The following is a 26,337-nucleotide window of genomic DNA, read 5'->3' as shown; positions in this document are numbered from 1 at the left end:
AAGGAAACACTCCCATTTACCATTGCAACAAAAAGAAAAAAATACCTAGGAATAAACCTACCTGAGGAGACAAACGACCTGTATGCAGAAAACTGTAAGGCACTGATGAAAGAAATTAAAGATGATACAAAGAGATGGAGAGATAGACCATGTTCCTGGATTGGAAGAATCAACATTGTGAAAATGACTCTACTACCCAAAGCAATCTACAGATTCAACGCAATCCCTATCAAACTACCAATGGCATTTTTCACAGACCTAGAACAAAAAGTTTCACAATTTGTGTGGAAACACAAAAGACCCCGAATAGCCAAAGCAATATTAAGAAAGAAAAATGGAGCTGGAGGAATCAGGCTCCCTGACTTCAGACTATACTACAAAGCTACAGTAATCAGGACAGTATGGTACTGGCACAAAAACAGAAATATAGATCAGTGGAACAGGATAGAAAGCCCTGAGAAAAACCCACGCACATATGGTCACCTTATCTTTAATAAAGGAGGCAAGAATATGCAATAGAGAAAAGACAGCCTCTTAAATAAGTGGTCCTGGGAAAACTGGACAGCTACATGAAAAGAATGAAATTAGAACACTCCCTAACACCATACACAAAAATAAACTCAAAATGGATTAAAGATCTAAATGTAAGGCCAGATACTATAAAACTCTTAGAGGAAAACATAGGCAGAACACTCTATGACATAAATCACAGCAAGATCCTTTTTGACCCACCACCTAGAGAAATGGAGATAAAAACAAAAATGAACGGGACCTAATGAAACTTAAAAGCTTTTGCACAGCAAAGGAAACCATAAACTAGACGAAAAGATAACCTTCAGAATGGAAGAAAGTATTTGCAAATGAAACAGCTGACAAAGGATTAACCTCCAAAATATACAAGCAGCTCATGCAGCTCAATATCAAAAAAACAAACAACCCAATCCAAAAATGGGCAGAAGACCTAAATAGACATTTCTCCAAAGATATGCAGAATGCCAACAAACACATGAAAGGATGCTCAACGTCACTAATAATTAGAGAAATGCAAATCCAAACTAAAATGAGGTATCACTTCACACTGGTCAGAATGGCCATCATCAAAAAATCTACAAACAATAAATACTGGAGAGGGTGTGGAGAAAAGGGAACCCTCTTGCACTGTTGGTGGGAATGTAAATTGATACAGCCACTATGGAGAACAGTATGGAGGTTCCTTAAAAAACTAAAAATAGAACTACCACATGACCCAGCAATCCCACTACTGGGCATATATCCTGAGAAAATCATAATTCAAAAAGAGTCATGTACCACAATGTTCACTGCAGCACTATTTACAATAGCCAGGACATGGAACCAACCTAAGTGTCCATCGACAGATGAATGGATAAAGATGATGTGCCACATATATACAATGGAATATTACTCAGCCATAAAAAGAAACGAAATTGAGTTATTTGTAGTGAGGTGGATGGACCTAGAGTCTGTCATACAGAGTGACGTAAGTCAGAAAGACAAAAACAAATACCGTATGCTAACATATATATATGGAATCAAAAAAAAATGGTTCTGAAGAACCTAGGGACAGGACAGGAATAAAGATGCAGATGTAGAGAATGGACTTGAGGACAAAGGGAGGGGGAAGGGTAAGCTGAGACAAAGTAAGAGAGTGGCATTGACATACATACACTATCGAATGTAAAACAGATAGCTAATGGGAAGCAGCTGCATAGCACAGGAAGATCAGCTTCGTGCTTTGTGACCATCTAGAGGGGTGGGATAGGGAGGGATGGAGGGAGACACAAGAGGTAAGGGATATGGGGATATATGTATACATATAGCTGATTCACTTTGTTATACAGCAGAAACTAACAGAACAATGTAAAGCAATTATCAATAAAGATGTTAAAAAAAAAAGCTAAACAAGTGTCCATTAGTCCCATCAGAGTTGAGGGTAATTAATGTTTTTAATCTGTCATCGATGGTGCTGAAGAAAAAGTCCTCCATAATTTATTTCAAGTACCTATTTTAATGTACTTTCTTTACCTTTTATTTTATAGAAGTCACTGAGTTAGGCAAGTCATACAATATGCCTGAACTTGATGAGTTAAGCAACTGAATGACAACTTTCTTTTAAGTCGCTTAAGATTTTCTTGAGACTGGGAAAGATCATAAAGAAAATAACTATAGTCAGAATCTTAGAGCAACCCTACTTGAGAGAGGAATCCCTACCATAAATCTCCAACTCATGAGGTTACCTGGTTTGGGCCAATTCACTGGTCATTCCAAATCCTTAGGCAAGGTTTGCCTTGTTGCCTCCTGGTAGCCTTCATCTACTGACTACTCATCTGCCTTCTAAAGCAATGCAGAACATGTACAGTTCTTCCACACACATGCATACAATACACATTTTTTTCTAGGCTAGGTTTAAATGTACAAATTATAATGTAGAAATGCTTAGAATGGAAACTTTTGTCACCCAAAGAGACCCATCATAACTTCACTAATATTCATATATGTTATTTACAATATTTTTAAAAGTATGAAGTTTGTATATTTCATTGATATCATCTCAACTCTACAGAAAAATATTTCAGATTCCGTTACCTTGCTTCCAATTTCACACACATCAATTGGGTCATTGTCACCACAGCAGCCGGTGTGTTCATCGTTGTGTCTTGGGTCTTCCCAAGTCTAAAAAAAAAAAATAAGATACAGTATATCATTCCTGTATATGCTAATGACAAAGTGGATCATGTTGGCATTAAAAGATAACATCCCATGATCTTTCTGCAAAAATATGAATCTTCAGCTATTTATTCTCATTAAAAAGATCTTTTTTAAAAATAATTCTTTATTCACGTCTAAGAATCTTAACTACACACAATAATCTTAACTAAATGCTGGGCTCCTATTAAGTGCATAATGCGGAACTAAATTTAATCTTTAAAATGGATAATGATGCTATTTTAAACAAACAAAACCCAACTATCTAATAACTGAGACAATATGCAAACACAAATGTAGAGCCAGATGTTCACTTAAAAAATATAGTAAAAGAAAACTGCTTTGATGAACTTTTAGTACTTACTATCTTCTACTAACCAGATTTTCTTTAAAATAAATCTCCAAGCAGAGATGGGTAGGTGGTAATATTAAGATGGAAATGACGTGTGCTGGTGGCAAAAATGTCATCGCTGACCAGGAGCCAAGAATAAAAAGTTTAATCAGGATTTGCTGAAGCTTTAAATTGCTGGGTTTCTTCCCTGCTAAACTGCAAGACAGAGTCCTTGCAGAGCAGCTCACAGAAGAAGTGATGGCCTGTGCCTGCCAGGAAGTTCAGTTTAAAGTGTAGCTGTTGTTTTGGTTCTTTTCCCTCCCAATCCGGAACATATTTCTTGGATTTGTTTGCTTACTCAGCTGGAGTAAAGGCAGAGAGATAAAAGTAAAGGGGGAAAAGGAAGACTGGACCCAACAAAGCCAAATCCAACCTACAGAAGTGTAAGTATTTCAGCAATGTGTTCCCAGAGGGATGATATTTCAAGGCTAAATAGTGAATCAACTGAAGCACAAGGTGAAGTGCTGTAACGAAAGCAAACGACTCTGTGACTACCTAGCAAGCTAGATGGGTTTGACCTATGTTTTAGTAACTTACAGATCGTTTCACAGTAGATTCCACTTAATAGACTTAATGGTTAATAAAAACAAACCATTTATCAACAGGAAGAAAATAAATTGAATATTTCATTTAAAGATCCTAAGTGCCACAGCATTAGCTTAACCAAACCAGAATTAAATATACATTATTTACTCATAGTAGACATGATGCTAGTGATTCTTCATTCAAATATTAAATAAGAGCCTACTACACACTGGTATTGTGCTGGGGATAAATTGGTAAACAATGCAGATATCCCCCCTCCTCAAAGCTTTGACTGTTTAGGAAACAGAAGCCCATTATTACTTTACCACAAATAGCTTGGCACAAAGAAAGTAATCAGGACTATAGAGATATAAGTCAGCAGCTGTGAGAACTTACATGTGCCAGGTACTAAGTGCTTTATTCCTCAAATAGACACACAAGCTATGTACTAGGAATATCCCAGGAGAAAATATTAACATCTCAGGGAGGAAGAAGCAGAGGCAAGTTAGATAAGCTTTCGTAGACAGTTTAGATTTATTTTCAGTTTTAGTGAGGGCCACTGGTAGGTTTTAAGCAGGGACATGATAATGAATCTGATTTAAGCTTTAGAAGGCTGCAACTGGGACTTCCCTGGCAGTCCAGTGGTTAGGACTTTGCCTCCCAACGCAGGGGGTGTGGGTTCGATGGGGGAGTTAAGATCCCACATGCCTCCCGGCCAGAAAACCAAAACATAAAACAGAAGGAATACTGTAACAAATTCAATAAAGACTTTTAAAATGGTCCACATCAAAAAAAATCTAAAAAAAAAGTAAGTGGCAGACTTGGAATTTGCACCCTCATCTGTGTGGTGCCGTAAGATCAGTGCTTTTAAGCACTAGTCTACATGGCCTCTCTCAATAGATACGCCACTCGTTCTGTAAAGAAGGAATTTGTATAGTTTATAACCAGTCCATATAAAAAAAATTTCAGAAAAGAGCAAACTTTCAAATGTGAATTCAAACATTGTAAATATTTACATTTTAGTTCATCTTGAAAATAAGTTACTTAAGGAAGTATTAAAATGAGTTAATTACCCCTTATGTTTTTATAATCTACTATAGCAAAACTTTTTGAAGGTGTTTAAATCTTTTTTACTAACAGTAGTAGGTTAAATTTTTGTAAGCTAAAAAGTACATTTCTAGCAAGTGCACAGAGACATACCTGAGGGATGGCACCATAGTTCCAGATATATCCTTTATAAGGGAACAAATTTGCAACATAACGGAGTTTTCCTTTTTTCACATCTTGTTTAATTGGGTTTAAAGGATCCTTTGTAGCAATCTGAAATAAAAAATTTCAAATCATTGTATATTTGTATGTGAAATACTATTCAAATAGGGATTTAAGGAAATGAATTATGAAATGCACTAGTTCCACTTTAATGATATATTTTTACCCCTAACACTTTTATAATTTGAAATAAGTTTCTCCATAATCAGCCTTTAAGTGGAAAACATTTGAGGTATACAGGAACTATCACGCAGGGAAAAAGAACATTTACTAATTCCAGAAAGCAAAAATTAGCTGGAATAAATCCTAACATTTGAGAAAATATCTAACTTCAGCTTTCCTTTAAAACATTTAAAATTATTCAAATATTTGGCTGTCTATTACATGTGAAGTGTTGTTACTGTCAGAAAGCATTATTAAGTGACAGAAAATGTTACAAATATCCATAATGAAAAGTCAAATCTATTAGGTATCATCAGAAAAAAATTAACAGGGACTTCCCTGGTGGCGCAGTGGTTAAGAATCCACCTGCCAATGCAGGGGACGTGGGTTCGAGCCCTGGTCCAGGAAGATCCCACATGCCGCAGAGCAACTAAGCCCGTGCTCCACAACTACTGAGCCCTCGTGCCACAACTACTGAAGCCCACGCACCTAGAGCCTGTGCTCTGGAACAGGAGAAGCCACCGCAATGAGAAGCCCGCGCACCGCAACGAAGACCCAACGCAGCCAAAAATAAATAAATAAATAAAATTTTTTAAAAAAATAAATTAACAAAATGTGACAAAAATTCCAATAAAATCATTTATGGCTGGAATGACTGAAGCAAGCCTGTTGACTACATGGAGGAGTCAACGATGGAATTAAAGGGAAGAAGACAGAAGCGAAAAAGGTAATTCTAGGCTTTGGGAATGACAGAAGGAAAGTCTGTAGCATATTTGTAAACAGCAAATGGTTGAGTTTAGTTGGAGCACAGAGGGAAGACTGGCAGGCAATGGGAGATACAGCTGGAAAATAGATTGGGACTAGAAAGAGGACAACCTTGGACATTAGTTGTTTAACCCTTGAGCAAATCGGTGCAACTAGATCAAAACTAATATCCAACATATGACTAGCAAAGGTGAAACATACCTCCATTTTTGCATTCGACCAGCGTGGTACTTCAACCACCATGTGGAACACATCCTGAAAAACACAGAGAAGGTGAGATGGTCACAGGAGTTCATTGATTCTATTACTTCAATGAGTATGCCCCAGTCCTTCCAAAGTTAAACTGTTCATTGTATCAAATCTTTGAAGTCATGGACTTTCAACAAAATGCAGCAAAAAATAAGGCAGACTGATGGATGAAGAGATAAAGCAAATACAGCAAAATAATTGTAGAATCAAAGTAGTGGGTGTATGATTGTTCACTGTATTTTTCTTTAAAGTTTTTGTTTGTTTTAATAAACATAGTAAATTTTTCATAATAAAATGTTTAGAGGGTGGGGTGGAAAGAATTTTCCTATAAAGAACGGAAACAGTTTTAAACATAGCAGAACTTGTATCTCTGAGGAGGGCCATCTTCAAAGCAACTGTCTCCATAGGCTATGCATATCCTCCAGTGACAGTGCAATTACTCAAAATGTTTTTGGAACTTCTATTTCAGAGGTGGTTTATAAGACAAACCCCAAATCAGAAAATTTATTTGTCATACTTTAGTTTTAGCCTCAAACAAAATCAATCAGCTTGATTACCCACATTATTCTCCCAATTAGGCTGTTTTTAAAAATCAGGTACTCCTCAAAAACACAAGAAGTTTGATACTGAAGATAAAATATTATGTTCCAAAAATATTTTAATCAATGGCAGTTCTATTGTAATTAGTTTACAGCCTTAAATGGACTACTTGAAATTGGATGACATATTGAAAAATTCTCAGATGCTTAACTGCTTAAAAACCCAATTAATGAAAAATCACACGTTGTCATCTCCTTTGCACACCAGAGTCAAATACCAAGTTGAAATACATTTTGTAATTAAAACTGAGCTTTAAATAGTCAGAAAATTATTTTTGCCAAGGAATAAAACTAAGTTCAGTTTTTCAATTTAAAACCTCTACAAAGGGCACACATGAAGCCAACTCTGCCATTACTTTTATAAAATGCATATTTTAAACAGTTGATTTAAAATGAAAATCACTTAGTTACAAACTTGCTAGAATTACTTCTTTGCTACTTTGCATCAAAAAACAGGTACTGGGCTTCCCTGGTGGAGCAGTCGTTGAGAGTCCGCCTGCCGATGCAGGGGACATTGGTTCGTGCCCCGGTCCGGGAAGATCCCACATGCCGCCAAGCGGCTGGGCCCGTGAGCCATGGCCGCTGAGCCTGCGCGTCCGGAGCCTGTGCTCCGCAACGGGAGAGGCCACAACAGTGAGAGGCCCGCCTACCGCAAAAAACAAAAACAAAAACAAAAAAACAAACAGGTACTGATAAGCTATTGAATACAAGGGAATAAGTCAAAGATTTCCAGACAATAATTAGCTTCTTGCTATTTTAGCCAAGCAGAAAGCTCCACAGATTTGCATTCAAGAGGCGAAAACTTCTGTCACTTACTGAGGGAGACTAAAATATTCCATAGTTTCTGCTCCAAGCCTCCTGACGTCTGCCTACTCTATACAATATAAAAACCACAATGAATGGAGACATTGTTTAAATCCAGGACTACATAAACTGCTCTATCCCTGTAAAGTCATAACTGGATGGTTTTAGAAAAAGTAACACATTGTTCATGGGTAGGAAACCTCAGTTCCAATCTTCGATTACATTTCATTCTACTCATTGTAAGCGAGACCTGTGTCTATCTAGCACCACCCCTACGCCTCAGGTGTTAAAATGAAAGATCTGCACGTCCAACACCAAGTCAAACTTAAAAGTGTACAGCAGTAATACCCTAAAGGTCCACAAGATAGAGCTGTTACTACATGAAAGATCACCTGAGAAGAGAAAACCAAAGAAACTGGCTAGTTTTTTAAAAGAAAATATTACCAAATGAATAAATTGCCTCAAGACAAAAAGTAGAAAATAAAGCTAAAATCACTGATTCAAAGTTTGGAAACTATACTGAACACTTTAATGGAATTAAATGATAAATACATAGAAATCCTCAAAAACCACATTACCTAATATTACAAACCTACATAATAGGAAAGCAGAAGAAAAGAAGAGAAAGAGAGAAGAAAGAGCCAACATTACAGGAAAGAAAACATCTTTCAGGAAAAGACTCTACTGCAAACAGAAGAACTCCGAAAGCCTGAGGGTTTGGTACTTTTTAGAAATAAGCTGGGCCAAAAATAGCAAGGAGTATCCTGCAAGGAGCCTCAGAGACAATTCATTCATTTTTGCCAACATATATTTATTGAGCACCACTGTTTTGTGCCAGATACTAGCAGTGAACAGAATTAAAGCGCTTTTAACTCCCTAAGAGTTGGATTGCCAAACCAGGTCATTTCAGCTTGCAGGCCTCAGGCTGTAGCCTGGGGTCCACAAATCTAGGCGAGGGACTAGTCTGTAAAATGAATGTTTAGCATATTTTCAAGTGTATGTAGATACCGTAGTGATTACTGGATCTTTTAAAAAATTAATTATTTTTGGCTGGTTGGGTCATCGTTGCTGCACGTGGGCGTTCTCTAGGTGTGGCGAGCGGAGGCTACTCTTCATTGTGGTGCGCGGCCTTCTCATGGCGGTGGCTTCTCTTGTTGCGGAGCACGGGCTCTAGAGCGCAGGCTCATTAGTTGTGGTGCACGGGCTTAGTTGCTCCGCAGCATGTGGGATCTTCCCGGACCAGGGCTTGAACCCGTGTCCCCTGCATTGGCAGGCAGATTCTTAACCCCTGTGCCACCGGGGAAGTCCCTGTATCTTTTTTTAAGGCAATGAATGTGTAGTAATTTTGTCACTACTTTCCCCATCAATCATTATCTAAACAGAGGGTTTTTTTTGATTATTTTGATATTAAAAAGGGCAGACTTCTTATTCTTTAGAAGGAACTACTAGTAAAGAACAGTTTATTTCTCCTAGACACCATGGCTACAATTCAGGGTGTTGCCACTAGGTACAGAATGATACTTAGGATTTTCAGGGCAACTGACATGAGAATTTCAACCAATCACTCCATTGCTACTAGAAAAAAACACTTTTACTGTTAAAACAGTATGCATTCTATTTGGAACTCTTGTGCACTGTTGGTAGGAATGTAAAATGGTATAGCCACTGTGGAAAACAGTATGATGGTTCCTCAAAAAATTAAAAATAGAATTACCATATGATCCAGCAACTCCACTTCTGGGTATATACCCCCCAAAATTGAAAGCAGGGTCTTGAAGAGATATCTGTACACCCATGTTCATGGAAACATTATTCAAAATAGCTAAAATGGGGGCTTCCCTGGTGGCACAGTGGTTGAGAGTCCGCCTGCTGATGCAGGGGACACGGGTTCGTGCCCTGGTCCGGGAAGATCCCACATGCCGCGGAGCGGCTGAGCCCGTGAGCCATGGCTGCTGAGCTTGCGCATCCGGAGCCTGTGCTCTGCAACGGGAGAGGTCACAACAGTGAGAGGTCCGCGTACCGCAAAAAAACAAAACAAAACAAAAAAAATAGCTAAAATGCAGAAGCAACCCAAGTGTCCATCAAAGGATGAATGGATAAGCAAAATGTGGTATGTACATATAATGGAATATTATTCGGCCTTAAAAAGGAAATTCTGACATGTAGTACAACATGGATGAACCTTGAGGACATTATGCTAAGTGAAATAAGCCAGTCACAAAAAGACAAATGACTATATGATTCCACTTACATGAGGGATCTAGAGAAGTCGAATTCATAGCGACAGAAAGCAGAATGGTGGTTGCCAGGGGACTGGGGAATTAATGTTTAATGAGTATGGAATGTAAGTTTTCCAAGATGAAAGGAGCTCTGGAGATGAAGGGTGGTAATGGTTGCACAACAATATGAATGTACTTAATACCTCCAAACTGTATGCTTTAAAATAGTTAGAATGGTAGATTTTATGCATTTTACATTAAAAAACTGGAAAAAATTATGCATTCTAATATTTCCAATGTTTATGGCATTTAAAAGAATGAGACAAGATTTTAGGAAGTTTAGTACTACCTAGTTAAAAATTCATGCCTTCTTTCTCTAATCCTAACTGGTTGAAACTATTACTTAGCTCAATCCTGGATTTAGTTTCTTATTATTCCCATTGTTAGGACTTCTCAGAACTGTTCTCCACTTCTGCTATGCTCTGGATTCTCAATCCCTGCTCTGGCACCAAGCTTTCAGCTCCGTTTACAGTTTCAGAGAAAGGAAGGAAGACGTTGGTACCCCTAGTAGGATGATGCTGACAAGGTTGTAGGAGGCAGGGGAAAGGCAAAGCATAGCTCTAAGCTCTGACTTCCAAAGTCAGAGACATAGCAATCAGTCTGACTTCCCAGATTTACAGTCATTTCAACAGGAAGACAAGAATGTTAATGTTATAGATGTCCAGATTCTAAGGAGATTAGAAACTTAAGTCTAAATCATAGCATTCCACTAATCAAAAAGATTTAAAATAAAATTGTTTTACAGATAGAAGAAATATAACCTATATATTGATCGGGCTTTTAATTTCATTGATGAAACAGGAGTATCACAGTAGTACAGTGATCATAGGTCTCATCTCCAAACTGGTTAGTTTTCTTGTGGATCAAGTCAGTAGTCTGACAAGTCATTTACTAATGAATAGCCTATGGCTACTTGGTAGGCTATTATGTCTAATACCATTAAGCACGTATACAGGGAACATACTCTTAATTACATCCCATCTCTGAATCTTAGTAGTAAAGTGAAATGTGTCTTTATTGGGAGACTTACGAACACCTCATGACTTATGATGTTTTCCCAACACTGGATCTGAAGCCTAGTGAACATGACTTACTGTATTGCAAAACCGCATAAGTGACTTAAATTAGCATTTAAGTTGACTCTTCATGTGTTTCTCTAGATAACTTCAGAAACCAAGTACAATAAATACCAGACTTACGAAGAAATACAAAATCATCCTGATTTCACCATCTTTTCTTTTATTTTTCCATTTTGCAATAAAATTTGGAGAAAAACAATGGTGGTAGAGAGGATTTTCTTCTAAATTTATCTAGAGATTAGATATAAAGCAAGAGGCTAATAGAAAACAAGGGCAGTTTGCCTTTTTTTTTTTTATCTCTAGAGTATTTTTGGAGAATAAAATTCCCATCAGAAGAGCTCATGTAGTTAGTAAGGAAATGCTCTACTCCCATAAAGGTGCTTCTGTAAAGGTTTAACAGATTTCATCATTTCCAAGAGTATTTTTATCCTATTAAGTGCTCACCAAGTAACACGTGGTTTTAAGTTTTGTCTTCAAAGCCAGTTCTGTGATTACAGGATATATTCTAAGTTGTTAAAAGACACAGACTTACTAGAGAATGGACTTGAGGCTATGGGGAGGGAGAAGGGTAAACGGTGACAAAGCGATAAAGAGGCATGGACATATATACACTACCAAACGTAAGGTAGATAGCTAGTGGGAAGCAGCCGCATAGCACAGGGAGATCAGCTCGGTGCTTTGTGACCGCCTGGAGGGGTGGGATAGGGAGGGTGGGAGGGAGGGAGACGCAAGCGGGAAGAGATATGGGAATATATGTATATATATAACTGATTCATTTTGTTGTGAAGCTGAAACTAACATACCATTGTAAAGCAATTATACTCCAATAAAGATGTTAAAAAAAAAAAAAAGTAAATGGGTTCCTCCTGTGCAGTAGCAATGGGATTGTAAATTGTGCACCATTATGGAAAACAGCATGGCAGTTCCTCAAAACACAAAATAAGAACTACCATATGATCCAGCAATCCCACTTCTGGGTATTTATCCAAAATAAATTAAATCAGAATCTCTAAGAAATATCTGTACTGCCATGTTCACTGCAGCATTATTCACAATAGCCAAGATACAGAAACAACCTAAGTGTCTATCAATGGATGAGTGGATAGAGAAGACGTGATACATACATACACACACACACACACACACACACACACGCACACGCACACGCACACGCACACTGGAATATTCAGCCTTTTTAGAAAAAAGAAAGGAAACCGTGCCATTGTGACAACACGGATGAATGTGGAAGATATTATGCTAAGTGAAATAAGTCAGACAGAGAAAGACAAATACTACATAAACTTACTTGTATGTGGAATCTAAAACAGTTGAACTTACAGAAAGAGAAAGTAGAAAAATGGTTGCCAAAGGCTGGACGGGTGGGAGATATGAGGGGATGTTGATCAAAGGGTACAAACTTTCAGTTATAAGTGATAAGTTCTGGAAACCTAATGTATAATATGGCTCTATGGAAGTTGCTAAGAGAGTAGATCTTAAGTGTTCTCACCGTACACACAACCAAAATAAATAGGTGAGGTGATAGAGGTTAACTAACGTGATTAGTGGGGTCATTTCACAATGTATACATATATCAAAACATCACACTGAACACCTTAAATACAATGACTATTTGTCAATCATACCTTAATAAAGCTGAAAAATAAATTTTTAAAAAAATTTTAAGGAAAAAATAAATGGGCTCCTGACTTCTTTCAGTGACAAGTGACAAATGTCTATTGGAGAAGCTGACGCAGAAGAACTATGATGACCGAAGTTCACACTGTGTGCTTCTTATTCATTTAGAATTATAACTTCACAAAGGAAAACATGATTTATACCAACCCCCCAAAAAATTGCTCAACAAATTGTTGAGCAGGGGAGATAGTTAAAAAACAAACACCTTTCAGTAATGCTCATTTGTTTTCCAATCACACAGATGTTCTACTCATAGCAGTTTCAACAAACTATTGTATTTGGTAATGCATACTGCCATATGCCACATACACAGAAAGTAATAAAACTTAATTGACACGTCATAACTAAGAATAAGCTCCTATTTTTCCCCTCAGATGAGCTTTAAGATGACTCAACTTTGAAAACAGATATTCTAACCATAATCTGTTTACTTTCTTATCTTTATAAAATCAAGCAAGAGTCTGCATTTCTAGCTGTCAACATCTTCTATGATCTGCAATGACTAAGAACCTTTTCCAAGAAAAATGCACATTTACACCAAACTGCAATTTCAGACAGAACTCAGAACCTCAGAAACCCATCAATGAGTATTCCAGGGTCTCAGGGCCACCAAGAATTCCTGGACTAGAAGACTTTATAGCTTTCCCGAATGAAGGAAGTTCTTACTCATTTCCCTTGAATTCTAAGCATTAAAAAAAAAAAAAAATTAAGCAAGCCTTTTATTCTGCTTTTTTTCTTTGTAAATATCAAAGAGATAGCTACTGTAGAAAATTTGGAAAATCCCAAAAAGCACAAAGTAAAATCCACCACCCTTTATCACTCGAGGCAGTGTGGCTCAGTGGCTAACACCACAGGTTCTGAACAAGAATGCCTGGGTCTGAATCCTGCCACTACCGCTTATGAATTCTAGTTGGTAATCCTGGACAATTAAGTTACTGAAAGAACCCAGCTCACAGATTGAAATGATGGCTAAAGGAGAAAATCCACATAAGGGCTTTAGCATAGTGCTAAATGTAATCTAAAACACCCACTAAGACCAATAGTGCTCAGAGGTAAAGCAACTTGCTCAATATGGCAAAGCCAGTTAGTGGTAAAACCAGGACTAAAACCAAGGTTTCTTACTTCCAGTTCAGTGATCTTTACTCTATACAGTAGAGCTCCGAAAGGCTTCAGACATAACCAGTCATTGTGGTTAACATCATCATCCTATTGTGGGGTTTCGGGGGGTTTTTTTGGTTTTTGGATATTGAGACTTTATAAGCCAGGCATTGTGACTGCACATTACATGCATATTTAATCAACACAACTTTTTTTTCTAGTCAAAGCTATCCAAAAAACTTTGTCCTTTTACTTTGTGTGTGTGTGTGTGTGTGTGTGTGGTACGCGGGCCTCTCACCGCTGCGGCCCCTCCCGCTGCGGAGCACAGGCTCTGGACGCGCAGGCCCAGCGGCCACGGCCCACGGGCCCAGCCGCTCCGCGGCACGCAGGATCCCCCCGGACCGGGGCACAAACCCGTGTCCCCTGCATCGGCAGGCGGACTCCCAACCACTGCGCCACCAGGGAAGCCCTTTTTACTTTTTTTTTGATTGAAGTATAATTGACGTAAAATATTATACAAGTTTCAGCTGTACCACATGGTGATTTGATATTTCTATACATTACAGAATCATCACTACAGTAAGTCGTTACCATCTGTCACCATACAAAGTTACTACAATATTAACTATACTCCCCACGCTGTACACTACATCCCCATGACTTATTTTATAACTGGAAGATTTACCTCTTAATCTCTCACACCTATTTCCCTCATCCCCGCCTCTGGCAACCACCAGTTTGTTCTCTTTACGTATGTCTGTTTCTGTTTTGTTAAGTTTGTTTTACAACTTTATCTTTTGACAAAATTGTTAAACCACAGATATTATGGTTAGAATATCTGTTTTCAAAATTTAGTCACCTTAAAGCTCATCTGAAGGGAAAAAATAGGAGTTTATTCTTAGTTATGACATGCCAATTAAGTCTGTTACCAGTTTTCATCTATGCTGCCAGTTCTAACTTCAGTTTGGAAAACATAAAACAAAACCCCAACCATTCTATATACATATAAAGTTGGAGAAGACCAACAGTATTTAAATGATTAACTTGGTGACATTTTTTTAAGTTCCATTTATAGAACTATCTACAAAAAGAAATAGAAAATTCAAAACAAAGCAAACCCTGTAGGGAAGTGAGTACTGCTGACCCTTGAACAACACAGGTATGAACTGTGTGGGTCCACTTATATGTGGATTTTTTTCAATAGTAAATACTACAGAACTACACAATCTGTCGGTTGAATCTCCAGATACGGAGGAATCTCAGATACAGGAGGCCAACTATAAATTATACGCTAGTCAGGGCCCCTAACCCCGGCATTGTTCAAGGTTCAACTATAATTTTAAAAGCATCCACTTGGGTGGCCTATCTCCTCTAAAAGTTTCAGGTACAGTAAGATAGTATCTTTAAAAATTTAAGAATGATACACAACTGCCAAAGATATCCTATTCAGTTTCTGAAGCACCCACCTATTTGACTAGTAGCTTGACTTTTTTTTAGAGGAGAAAAGTTCCATATTTATATATTCTCCCAACAGTCAGCTGAAAAACATTATAGAAGCCTATATTGTTAGAACTAGCATTTAACATGGAAGTTTAAGATATAGCATAGAAAATACCAAACTTCTAAAATGAGAACGTCAAGTCATGATACTTGAGTACTCTAAGATTTAGATAAAGCTTTTAATCTACCCAGTGTTTCACACTGTTTATGCCGATTATGTTCTGGATTGTTAAATTTTCTGTTATCTCAGAAGTTTTATGTCAGAAGACACTTTGAGCTACAGGTGTTTTTATATTTGATTCCAAAATAGACCCAAAGCAGAGAACAGCCCTACAATATATACACATCCAGTGAGTCCTTGCCTTTGCCTTCTTTTACCCAGTGGATTTGGAAATAACCCAAGTAGGGTATCTGAGTCACAAGGATTTCCAGAACTGGCTGGCTGGATTACCTAATGACACATACACTAAATCAAATGCTGTCCACGTTGAAAGGTCCTGCTGTGGAGTAGAATATAAGCCTTTGGGCATTTTTTCCTTATAGAGCTGAGCTGTGTTAAAGGCACATTCCCTCATTATCACCCCTCAAATGACTGACCATATTAGGGATAAAGTCGATGGCTACCCACACAAAAATGTATTTACATAAACTTAATCACATTGAAAAATTTTTTTTTCAAAAACCATACTCTTCTGTAACCAACGGAATTAATCAGATCTTTTGTTTAGGCTAGAATCCAAAATAAGTTATGTGTACCACACCCTTATTTGTGCTTTGTATAAACTAAACTTCCTTAAAAACAAAACAGAAAGAACTCTTTCCTGCCTCTGAGGCAGGAATCTGAAGTGCTGAAGTTCACTGAGGTCTGGACCACTGGTGAAATCCAGAGTCTTTGCAAGAGCTTGTACTTTTCAGCCAGCCCAATGTGGTACAAAAGGCAGATTCTTCATTTGAGTAATCCCAGATTACAGATACAACCAGTCCTGTAAAAAACTTCAAGGAGTTGCAGAGTAACCTGAGTGAAGATGTTTTACATGACACCAAAATGTAGTCTCAGCTTCCTATTTGGGGGTAACTTGCAGCAGCAACAAGATTAGGCACCATAACTGCTATGATTCTTCTGGTCCTTGGCTAGAATATTGTCCAATAACTTAAGGCTATGGTCTGAATGTTTGTGTCCCTCCAAAACTCATATGTTGGAATCCTAACCCTCAAAGGTGATGTATAGTAGGTGGGACTTTTAGGAAATGCTTAAGACATGAGGGTGGAACCCTCATAAATGGGATGAGTGCCTTATAAAAGAGGCTCCAGGGAGATCGCTAGCCCCTTCCGCCACATAAGGAAACAGCTAGAAGTCTGCGACTAGAAGAGGGCCCTTACCCAACCATGCTGGCACCCTGATCTCAGAGTTCCAGCCTCCAGAACTGTAAGCAGTACATTTCTGCTGTTTATAAGCTACCCAGTCTATAGTATTTTGTTATAGCAGCCCAAACAGGCAAGACACTTATGAACGCAAAGAAACCCAGCTACAGGTCAAGAAAATGTTTCCTTTCCCTAGTACATCTGTATGCCAAGATACCATCAGTAAACTTAGGGTCATCATTTTATACCTCTTCATTATTCAAAATGGTCTGAGATGTTACTGCAAAGTACTTTGATATACATACTAATTATACAACAGCTAATTTAAACCAACCAAATGATGCCAATTCAAGAGGAAGGAAGGATTCTGCAGTTCTTGTCAACTCCCAGGGAATCAGATGTAACAAATTAAAAGTTTCTGAATAAATACAGCTTTGAGAATCCCACAGGAGAACACATGCCAATTAGAGGTCTCTCCTGTAACTGTGGGACATAACTGCCCTTGAGCTGTTTGCTCCACTGTCTCCAGCTAGAGCCCAGCTCAGGCAGGCTGCTCAGAAGCAACACTCAGGTTAGATTTTCTGCCAGTGTCCAAGTGTCAGTGCAGAACTGTAGCAATCTTCCTGGTAGAAGTATATGAATTTATCTAATTATGATAGTCAAGCACAGAAAAAAAGTAAGACAGCACACACAAGGATAAAATTTCATCTTTATTATTCTAGACATGCACTGGAATGTGATATTCACATGTATTATGTATTGACATCTAGCTAAGGAAGATCAATAACCTATGAAGCTTTTACGACTCAAAAAGATTTGCACTCAGTGTGGATCCTTCTTGGTTGAATGAAAAAAAAATTTTAAGGTATAAAAAAGAATCAGACATTTGTCCTTGTGTCAGTTCCTAAATACAGCACAAACTTCTCTTATTGGGAGGGAGTCTAAAACAAGCAATGGCTTTTTAAAAAAATAGCTATTTAAATTTGCACAAACAATGCATGCTCTTTGTAAAAGAAAATAGGAAATGTAAAAAGGCAAAAATGAAAATAAAAACAAAAAGAGTTACCAGCAATTCTGGTGATTTTTTTTTTTAACCAAGGCAGCTTTAAAACATTTGTTTCTGTTCCTCTACTCCTTCTCCAAATTATAGTTGCTTCTTCTAACCAAATAATCTAGATTTAAGACTGTCTCCTTACTTAGTCAATGCACCTTTAACTCACAGCACAATGAGGCATTTTAAGCACTTGTTAAGACATATAAGAAAATCCGTACGTGGAACTAACTGATCTGAGCAATGAGACTACAGTCAGAGAAGGATGTCTTACCTTATCTGCATAAATTGGAATATCATGAAATGGAGATATATATTGTCCTCTTTCATTTTCTGCAAAATTAATTAGAAAAAGTTATTGCTTTTATTGGTTAATTATATTTCCAGATGCATGAAGTACACATTTTTTAAGACTTTTTTTTAAAGAGAATTTTTAGGCTTACAATAAAATTGAGAAGGTACCAAGATTTCCCACATACCCTCTCTCTTCCCATTATCAACACCACTCACCAGATTTTATTCCCACCCCAGAAAAACTGGCTATATACTTCACCTTCCTGACTGCTCCAAGATCAGGTTAGGTTTTCATCCTACATGTTCCTTAGGGGTCTAAAAGGTACTAACCTCAATGGTGAGGGTGGGGACTGCCTTACAAGCCTTTGTATCACAGAGCCTAGCAGTGCCTGGTATACAAAAGGCAATCAAATTGTTTGATTTTATACCAGTTAACAGTTAACAGAGCTAATGAAATACTTGGGCTCTGGGAGAAGGCAGGGGACCAATTTGCCAAATTATAAACCATGTTGCTTTAAATGGTGTTCCAGGGAGACAGAGCCATCTTAGATTAGGATTTTTCTTAAGGATAATCTAGCTGTAACAGCACTTTCACAGGTAATTTCTGTATTCTAGAGACCTAACTACCATATCCAAAAAGTAATTTTAAAACTTCCTTACTATTCTTTAGAAAACCTTAAGGGTCAGTCCACATTGCATCCCTTCACGATTAAAAATCAAAGTGGAGGGCTTCCCTGGTGGCGCAGTGGTTGAGAGTCCGCCTGCCGATGCAGGGGACACGGGTTCGTGCCCCGGTCCGGGAAGATCCCACATGCCGCGGAGCGGCTGGGCCCGTGAGCCATGGCCGCTGAGCCTGCGCGTCCGGAGTCTGTGCTCCGCAACGGGAGAGGCCACGACAGTGAGAGACCCGCATACCGCAAAAAAATAAAAAATATAAAAAATCAAAGTGGAGGGAATTCCCTGGCAGTCCAGTGGTTAGGACTCTGTGCTCTCTCTGTGAAGGGGCCGGGTTCGATTCCTGGTTGGGGAACTAAGATCCTGCACGCCACATGGCGTGGCCAAAAAAAAAAAAAAAAGGACAAAAAAACTCAAAGTGGAATAGGCAAAATTGATCTGTGACCATCCCCAATGGCATACTGGTCCCTTCAGTGTCAATAGTGACTTGCGATCCAACCCACCATCAGTTTTAAAGAGACTGGCAAATGTAACATTATAGAGGTAAAAATCTTCTCCTATTAAGGAAGGATATTAAGAAATCTATGATTTTTTAAATTAAAATTATATAGTACTCACTACCAATACATGATCTAAGTAAAAACTGTATTTGTGTTGCAAATATAGCTTGAAAACAATTACCCTAATCATCCCCCCCACCTACAAACTAGAGGGTCACCTCTCTAAATCCCTCCTGCAGAGAAATTCTGGAGCCAACACCAACTCCAGAAAAACAGTTCAGGGAACTATTTGTCAAAAGTTCCTGCACTGCCCTTGTTGCTGAATTCTGAAATTAAATAAAATGGGTGGAAGAGGTCCCACACGTCACTGGATTTTACATGGCAATCTAAACTTTAGTTGTGTAACTTTATAGTTCACTTTCCTTTTCCTCTCACACCAGGCTATTTTTCGCTAGGAGCTTTGTTCTTTCAGTATTACCATTCATCCCCTCCTCCTCTCTCTTTACTGCCCTTCATACACCGGAACTCAGAATTCAAGGCACCTGCCTATTTCCTTGGGAACAAAATTGTAAAGAAGTTAAAATAGAAACGCCTCCGTTATCTCTAATAATCTTTTGGGGGCGGGGGGGCGGGGAGGTGGGGAGGTGGTAAGAGGATAAAGATAAACCCGAGGTAGCTTTCCCCCACCTACAAGGCTAAAGGTGGTGCACCAAGGAAAGCAGCGCCTGCGGCCTCCTCGGCTCTAAACGCAGACTTAGGGGAGGTACCCCTCAGACGCGATCCGCTGCACAGGGGCCAAAATTTGGCACTTTCTTACTCATGCTTCCCAGATTGACGTCACCTGTTTGGAGGGGAACAGATTTCTGTCTCACAAGGCGTTTTCCCAGCATCAGTGCTACTGGAAAGCACGCGTCAGGGAGGCAGGAGCGCTACTGGGGCCCCAGAGGGATGGGTCCAGTCCTCCACTGATCGCTCCAGATCTGGGCCTCAGCTTCCCCGTCTGTCGGACGAGGGCCTGTACTTGACCCCGCTACGTGCCCACAATCTGAGCTACAGTGGAGGAATTAAGGTCTTAGGGAGTCACCACCATCACCTCCTCCCCCTCGCCACGCCGTTCCTCCAAACTGAATAATCCTCTTACGGGGATTTGTTTACCCCCAGACACCTTTTCTAGGGTGACTCAGTGGTTTCCTTTTCCCATCAGACACTGCCCGAGCCGGACACCTGCAAAACTAGCCTGGCCCAGGTTCAGGTCCAATCGAGCATGTGAAAGAGGAACGCCGACCCACGCCGCCCTGGCCGCGAGCGGGACGTGTGAAATGAGAGGGCCAGGCCCGCCCAGGCCCCCGGGACCGGCCCGAGGAGCCCGGCCGGCGCCCGGGACAAGGTGCCGAGCGCGGGCCGCAGCCGCCAGGGCGGGAGGGGAGGCGAGGCCCAGGAATGAATGGGCGGGCGGGCAGGGAGGGGCCGCGGGCCTCCGACACTCACTGAGGAAGACTCGGTACTCGAGGGTGAAGGGCGCGGCGCGCTCCTCGCTGCTGAAGCCGCTCATGATGCCGGAGACCAGCCGCCGCTGCCGCCGCTGCTACAAAGCCTCTAGCCAGCACGCGACGCCGACTGACAAGGAGTAAGCTCTGCGCCTGCGCACTGCCGTGACTGGACCGGCTAGCAGGGCGGGGAGCAGCCTTTAACGCTGCTGGCGCTCTCGAGCCCACGCCGCGCGCAGGCGCACTCCGTAGGGCCCGCGAGTCCCAGCGCCCCAGCCCCGCCCCCTCGGGCCGCGCCTCCGCGGGCCTCCCCTCAGCTCCCAGGCTGGGCCACGTGGCTGGCGGCAGGCTCTGGCTGAGTGATCCCTCTGGGCTGGCGGGCTTTGGGGCACTGACGGAGGTTGTTAACACGTTCTCAGATTCGACCGGCTAAGAATTGACCGTCGACCTTTCGCCTCTCACGCACACTGGAAATTCACCTTTGACTCACACACCCTTCTCCGCAGAGTAATTCCTTATCTCAAAAGACGTTTAGGAGTCAGCTGCTTTACCTGGCAATCCCTGCCAAGCAGTCTTAAAGGTGAGCGGTTTTCTGATCCTTTTAAGCAAAGTTAGGACATATTACTGACACGTGTAATGGCTACCAGCTGGGTAGCAGCTCCATCACTTTCTAGTGTATGACATGGAGCAAACTGCTGTTAACCTCTGTGGCTCAGTTTCTCACCTGGGAAATGGAGATGTTAATAGTAACGATTTCAGGGGTTGCTGGGATGATGAACTGAGTTGATACACGTCAAGAGCTGGAGGAAGAGCCTGGCTTGTTGTAAGCGCTCGGGAAGTGTAAATTGTTATTCCCACTCTCCCCAGTGGAGGATTCAGTCTGCTCCCCCGGCTTGCCCAACCCTCCCCACGTCCCCTAGGACTTCAGATGGAAGCAGTGGGATAGTCCAGGCGTGAGCTCAGAGTCCCCTGAGGACATTTCCTCAGGTGCAAGCTCCTTGAAACTTGTTTTTATACCACTGTTTCATGGTGTCAGGCCAGACCCCAAAAGCTAAAGTCAGTTGAGGTTGTGGGCAGATATTTGCATCACTTGCTTCCCCAGTTGTATGTGGGTTTTTTTTTTTTTTACTGTATATTTCAGAATCCTCAAATTAGGCAATTGTTATTCACCAATTTGATTACAAAATTATTTCGAAGAATGCCTAGTTTCATTTAAAATTTTTGATGGGCTGGTCTTCTTTAAATGATCTTGATTTTCTAGAGCATTAAAGATAATGTGCCTCTATGACATTTTGACTTAAACTCTTTTTTTTTCAAATCAATATCTATTCTATAAATGAGGTGCTCCCTGTAGTAAATGAAAACGTAGTAAGATAATTTTCCAGTTAGTGTTCCTCCCTTATCTCCAGCCAGACTCCCATTAATCTTCAGAAGGTCATGACTCACTGACCTTTTGAACACTACACCACACATCTTTACTGTAGTTAGAACACAAGGGCAGGAAAACAAAATAGTAGAGCAGTAGTTTAGTCAGTAATGCAACGCATTATTGAAAGCTAAGGGAATCTCTGCAGAGTGAACACTAAGTAGGCTCATGTTCAGAGAGTTTCTTAAAAGGATGCTCTTCCGACTGAACTGTGCCGTCAATTTTCTACCTTTGAGCAGATGGAGCTAGTTTTCTGGGAAAACCCCAGAATCTCATCTGTGATGACTTGTGAACAGACAGAAATGATGCAACAGTGTGCCACACGCACTTTCCCTTTTGCTTCCTGCCAGGTCAGAGCAAGCAAATAAAGTCTTGCTGACCTCTGGACTTGCATGCTAGCTCTTGTACTGAATGTATTCAGAGAGCCAATCAGTACCAACTCCAGTAAAAAGCCAAGCCCTGCCTTAGCTGGGGCAGAAGTCAGTGCTTTGTAACTTTCCCTTGCAGGCAAGGTTGGTGAACCCCACAGGCCCTTTTGACCTTGTTCTCTTTCTCATGTCTCCCTGGGGCCTAGCACAGTACCTGGCCTAGAGTAGGTGTTTAATGACTCTTTGCTGGACCAACAGATAGAGGAATTAATGAAAAAGAGGGCAAAAATACCTTCTTAAGTATAACAGTTTGACAAAGGATGAACCCAACTGTTCTCAAACGTTGTCTTTCTTGCTCTGTGACCAAACCAGTGGCCCTTTTCAGTCCACATCCTTTTTGCTGTGGTTGACCCTGTTAGGCACTTCCAATTTCCTGATGCACTCTCTCTTCCTTGGCTTGTGACTACATGTCCTTCTGACATCCCTCCTACTTCTCTGGCCACTTATTTCTCATTTTCCCCTTTAGCCTTCTCTGCATCCCTTCATCTTTTTTTTTTCTTCTTTTTTCTGGCCGCACCGCACTAGTATGTGGGATCTTAGTTCCCCGACCAGGGATCAAACCCACGCCCCCTGCAGTGGAAGCTTGGAGTCCTAACCACTGGACCGCCAAGGAAGTCCCATTCATCCCTTCATCTTGATCATCACTGTCTTTCTAACATCTCATGTTCTCTCTCTCTAGAGATACCCTCTCCCTAGGTTACCTTATGTATATATTTGGTGTCAACTACCACCTCTAGGTCCTATAACAGGAAAACTTTCAAATGTGTAACTGCGTTTTATTTAACACTTGTGACTATTGTCTGTGCTAGGTGGTAGGGATGTAGTGCTTTGAAAGACATGGTTTGGGCCCTCACAGAACTTATAGTTTGAAGGGAAGACAATCTTCAGCAAATACGTCCAAAAAGTTTGGATAAGTAGAGGGAGTTCCCTGGTGGCCTAGTGGTTGGGATTCCAGGCTTTCACTGCCACAGCCCGGGTTCAATCCCTGGTCGAGGAACTGAGATCCCACAAGCTGTGGGGAGCTGCCCAAAAAATGGTTTGTATAAGTAGAGTGATAAAGGAAGTACAAGGCATTGCCTTGTGGGAGCAGAGAACCTCTCCAAGGAAGTGACCCTTAATCTGTGACCTGAAAGATGACAAGGAGTTAATAAAGCAAAAGGGACAAGGTAGAAGCCAGAAAGAGACTATGAAGAGATGTGGTCAGAGTTAAATGGTGGAGGCATGACATGGGGGTTGAACTTTTTCCAAAAGAGAAATGAAAAACCTAGAAGGGGTTTTTAGCAGGAAAGTGACATGTCAGAATTGCTTTTAAAAGTGGCTCTAAAAAAAAAAAAAAAAAGTGGCTCTGTTAGCAGCTTGAAGCCTGGATTGAATTTTAGCAAGAACAGAGGCAGGGAGAACAATGAGAAGGCTGCTGCAGTGGCCCAGGTAAAAGATGATGGTGGTGCCCTGGACTTGGGTGGCAAAAGAGATGAGTGATTACAGAGCTATGTTCAAGGTAGAATCAATGGAATTGATCATTGGTTGGACAGAGTGGAAGATGAGGAAGATGGATTTGAGGATGATTTCTAGGTTTCTGGCTGAATGGTGTGTCGTTTACTGAGATAGTTTGGTTAGGATGGAGGGTAAGCAAAATGATGGCTTTAGTTTTGAATATTATAGCAAACACTGCTAGTTGCCTACTCAGTAACCATATTACCTCCTCCTTTCTAAGAGAATCCTAAATTTGTTCAGGAATCTACTCCTCTATACATACCTTTGCTTCAGAGCAGCCAGCCCCTCCACTGTCTTCAAGGAATGCATTTCATTTTATTATTCTTTTTATTGAAATATAGTTGATTTACAATGTTGTATTAGTTTCAGGTGTACAGCAAAGTGATTCAGTTATACATATATATCTGTCTATTCTTTTCAGCTTCTTTCCCCTTATAGATTATTACAAAATATTCCTTGTGCTATACAGTAAGTCCTTGTTGGTTATCTATTTTATATATAGTAGAGTGTATATGTTAATCCCAAACTCCTAATTTATCCCTCCGCCCTCCCCCTGCAAAGGAATGCATTTTAAATAAGCTAAGACAATCATGGCTGTCAGTATTTGTTTCAGGCATGCAAATGTGATACAATTCTGTCCAATGGGATGAAGGGAAGGCTGCCCAGTGTTTCCAGAAAAGGTTTTATCTTAAAAGGAGAGTATACTCCTGAATGCTTGTTGTTTGAAGCCACAGAAATTTTAGAGGTTGTTACAGTAGCGTAATCTAGCCAAAGCCCGGCTAACACAAATAACTGAAACTGCTGCAGCCCTCTTATGAGGCATTAACCACCAAGAGAGTTTGCCTGAGACAGAACCAAGCTGACATGCAGAGATTAGCAAAGCAAATGATGGAAAGAACTTGAATTCGTAAGATATCTTTGAGCTATTGACTTAACCAAGCCTGGAGTTACTTTTCCTCTGAATCTCTTATTGCATTAGATAACAAATTTCATAGAGTTTAAACCAGTTAAATTGGGTATCTCTGTTACTTGAAGTCAAAATATCTTGGCTAAAATAGACTAATAGCCTGAAAAAGGAATGAAATCCTAACACATGCTACAGCAGAGGGGAAGACAGAGGGCAGTGGGGAGTGATTATTCCTCTAACGGAGAGTGATTTAACACCACCACTGGCTATGTGACAGATAAGCTAATTTGCCCAAATCACCAAGCTTGGGTTTTTCCACGCACATTCATTTGGTTGCTTGCACATGACAACAGCAGCATTTGTTGGTTATGGGATTCAAAGGCCTGCGCATTGCAGTTACTAAGAGAACACAAACAGCTCAAGGCGGGACCTGACAGCCAGTTCAGCACCTTTCACCTCATCAATGACCACAAGGCAGAGGAGTCCAAAGGATGATTTCTTTCAGTCCATGGCTGCCACGAAGGCTTGATGTGGTATTGGATCAGACTAAGTGCACATCGTTTACTTAAACTGCTGGTATTCCTTCCATCTCAGATCTGTGGAAGCCACTGAATGTGATGGAAATGTGGTCTTAACAGCTAAAACAGCGGTCTGGAGCCTGTGGCTGGCTGGTTTTATTTTGAGGATTAAAGGGGATCTCCATCAAGCCTCTTTCTTTTATTCTGAACCTCAGTTTCCCAAATATAGGAAGGAGAATTCACAGCAGCTTGGGGGAGTGGCAAAAATCTGGGCTTCCTGCTCAGACACGCCAGGATTTGAGTCAGCTTCAGCACCATCTAGTTCTATGACCTTCGGTAAGTTACTTAACTCTTTGAGACTTGGTTTTTCCATCTATAATATTGGAATAATAAGAAATACCTGTTTATGTAACTACTTCATTCATTCAACAGACATTTATTATTGGGTGTCTCCTACGTACGAGGCAGTGCCCTAGATCTGAGTCCACAAAAGTGAGTGAAATAGACATAGCTCCTGTTCTCATGGAGCTTATGCTCTGTTGTGAGAAATAAATAACAGACACAAAGCACTTAGTACTGTGCCACTGCGCCTGGCTTTTAACAAGTACTCGGTAAATGTTTTGAGTTGACCAGAAATGTAATTATTGAAATTCAGTACCATTTTGATGTGCATGACCTCCTTTCTCATGCTCCCTCTCCTATCTCAGGGCCTTTGCACATGATATAGTCTGTCTGGGTTGTTCTTTCCTCAGCTATTCACATGCTCCCTCTCTCACTTCATTCGTATCTATATTCAAATCTCGCCTTCTCAGAGAGGCCATTCCTAATCACTTATTAAAACAGCCCTCCACTCCTACCACATTCTACCCACAGGATCCTTTCAAAGGATCTATCTTGCTTTAAACCCATTCTTGATGGGTTTGAAAATCCTCTGTTAGTGATAAATTCCTCTTAGATTCAGGGCAAATTTTTGTACTAAAGTCTCTACAATGTAATCATATCATAGAATTACATTTCAATATAATCATATTTCTAAAGATAGGTTTCAAAACACTT

At 40.3% G+C, this 26,337-nt stretch overlaps 1 protein-coding gene across 1 annotated transcript in view; it reads right to left on the bottom strand.

Moving 5' to 3' along the window:
- The window catches only part of PPA1 (inorganic pyrophosphatase 1), a 38,205-nt gene extending 17,506 nt beyond the window's left edge, over positions 1-20,699 (bottom strand). Inside the window, exons 1-5 of the mRNA XM_079899200.1 lie at positions 20,510-20,699; positions 17,827-17,885; positions 6,038-6,091; positions 4,841-4,960; positions 2,605-2,691 (exon numbers count right to left, since the gene is read on the bottom strand). Coding sequence (XP_079755326.1) covers positions 2,605-2,691; positions 4,841-4,960; positions 6,038-6,091; positions 17,827-17,885; positions 20,510-20,573 — 384 coding nt within the window. The 5' untranslated portion in view covers positions 20,574-20,699. The remainder of the gene's footprint in view (positions 1-2,604; positions 2,692-4,840; positions 4,961-6,037; positions 6,092-17,826; positions 17,886-20,509) is intronic.
- Between the last annotated feature and the right edge of the window lie 5,638 nt (positions 20,700-26,337).

This window comes from Stenella coeruleoalba, assembly GCF_951394435.1.
Source record: "Stenella coeruleoalba genome assembly, chromosome: 16".
Lineage (NCBI taxonomy): Eukaryota > Metazoa > Chordata > Mammalia > Artiodactyla > Delphinidae > Stenella > Stenella coeruleoalba.
This window is presented reverse-complemented; position numbering and strand designations above follow the sequence as displayed.